At 38.1% G+C, this 1,781-nt stretch overlaps 1 protein-coding gene across 1 annotated transcript; it reads right to left on the bottom strand.

Moving 5' to 3' along the window:
• Positions 1-123: 123 nt before the first annotated feature.
• LOC125915909 (olfactory receptor 5M10) lies at positions 124-1,071 on the bottom strand. Its single transcript, XM_049621966.1, has one exon. The coding sequence runs from the start codon at positions 1,069-1,071 to the stop codon at positions 124-126; it is 948 nt and encodes a 315-aa protein (XP_049477923.1).
• Positions 1,072-1,781: the final 710 nt, after the last annotated feature.

Raw genomic sequence — 1,781 nt, 5'->3', positions numbered from 1 at the left:
GGAGAAATTTGCTAATGCCATTGAGAGTTTATGAAGCTACATTATGACTGTAGAGTAGTAGGTTTGTCCTGTGAAGGGACCACTATGTTATTACAGACACTCAGTAATTACAATGAACAGATGCTACATTACAGTTTTATGAAAGAGATTTCCCTGAATGATTTGCTGCATAGCATGAACCACATCCTTGTTCCGTAGACTATAAATCAGTGGGTTCAACATTGGGCTCAAGAAAGTATAAAAGACTGCAATTATTTTGGACTCCTCCACAGACTTCTCAGATGGGGTCCTTAAGTACATGCAGAAGAGGGTTCCATAAAATAGGGTGACTGTTGTCAAGTGGGAACCACAAGTAGAAAAGGCCTTGTGCCTGCCTTCAGCAGAACGGATCCTCAAGATGGCTGCAATAATGAGAAGGTAGGAAAGGACAATGATGAAGAGAGAGCTTGACAGAGTCAAGCCAGCGACTACCAACATCGCCATCTTTTTGACATAAGTGTCAGAGCAGGCCAACATTAACAGAGGAGGATCTGCACAGTAGAAATGATTGATTTCAAGGGAGCCACAGAAGGACAAGTGAAAAGTCAGCAGTGTCTGGGAGAGTCCATTAAGGAAACCACATGTATAAGACACCATGACTAGAGAGATACAAACGTTCTTAGACATTCTGGTACTGTAATGTAGAGGGCTACAAATGGCTACATAGCGATCCAATGCCATCGAAGCAAGGATATAAAACTCAGTGATCACCAGGGCAATGAAGAGAAGACACTGTGTGAAGCATCCAGCATAGGAGATGGTCTTCTGGTCGGAGACGAAGTTGTGCAGCATATTTGGAGTGATATTGGAGGAATAGCAAATGTCCACGAAGGAGAGGTGGCTAAGGAAGAAGTACATGGGTGTTTGGAGGTGAGAATTGGTCCTGATCAGCATAATCATGCAGAGATTGCCTGCCAGCGTGATCAGGTAGATCACCAGAAACACCCCAAACAGGATCTTCTCCAGGACAGGGTCGTCTGTGAGTCCCAAGAGAATGAATTCTGTCACTGTAGTGTGGTTTGGGGGAGACATTTTCTTCTCCCTTGAAAACTGATAGTCTTAGAGAAAGTGAGGAGTTCCATCTGATCCAGATTCTGCATTTATTCTACCCATTTTATCATTTAGGCATTGGTATATTCATCTACTTGGAATTTTCCCTATTTAAAAAATACATTACATTATCTACATAAATATTTTTATTCTGTGTCTCTTGTTATCTCTTTGTTTTTGTAACTCAAACACACATATACACACACACTGTCACCTTTGTTTGTGTGTGTGTATATATATATATTCATATTTTATACTAATTAATACATAATAATGTAATAATATTACATATTTTATTTATATACATATTCATAAATTTATACCCGTTTTCTTGAGGAACTGCATATTTGATTTTTACACACTAAGAAAAAAACCCAAAGGAATGAAATTCAGATATGAAAAGCCACAGGCAATTGACATCATTCAAATGGACAAAAAGGGAATTTGGATATGTAGAGTCCCACCAACTCTCATATACTATTGTTTCAGATATATTCTAGAAGATAAATCTTCAGTACAGCACTTTACTTGAAAGTCATTGCTATCTAGCTTAATTCCATTCACAAAACTTACTGAGTGAAATAAATATTGTGTATGGATATTTAGCTAAGAGTTGGCAGAATAAAGAATGCGTCTTGCTGCTTTGAAAATTCACACATTCATTTATTCATTTACACTGTAAAGACTGTTTT

The sequence above is a fragment of the Panthera uncia genome, chromosome D1, assembly GCF_023721935.1.
Source record: "Panthera uncia isolate 11264 chromosome D1, Puncia_PCG_1.0, whole genome shotgun sequence".
Lineage (NCBI taxonomy): Eukaryota > Metazoa > Chordata > Mammalia > Carnivora > Felidae > Panthera > Panthera uncia.
Note: the sequence above shows the minus strand (reverse complement) of the source record. Positions and strands in the feature narration are given on the sequence as shown.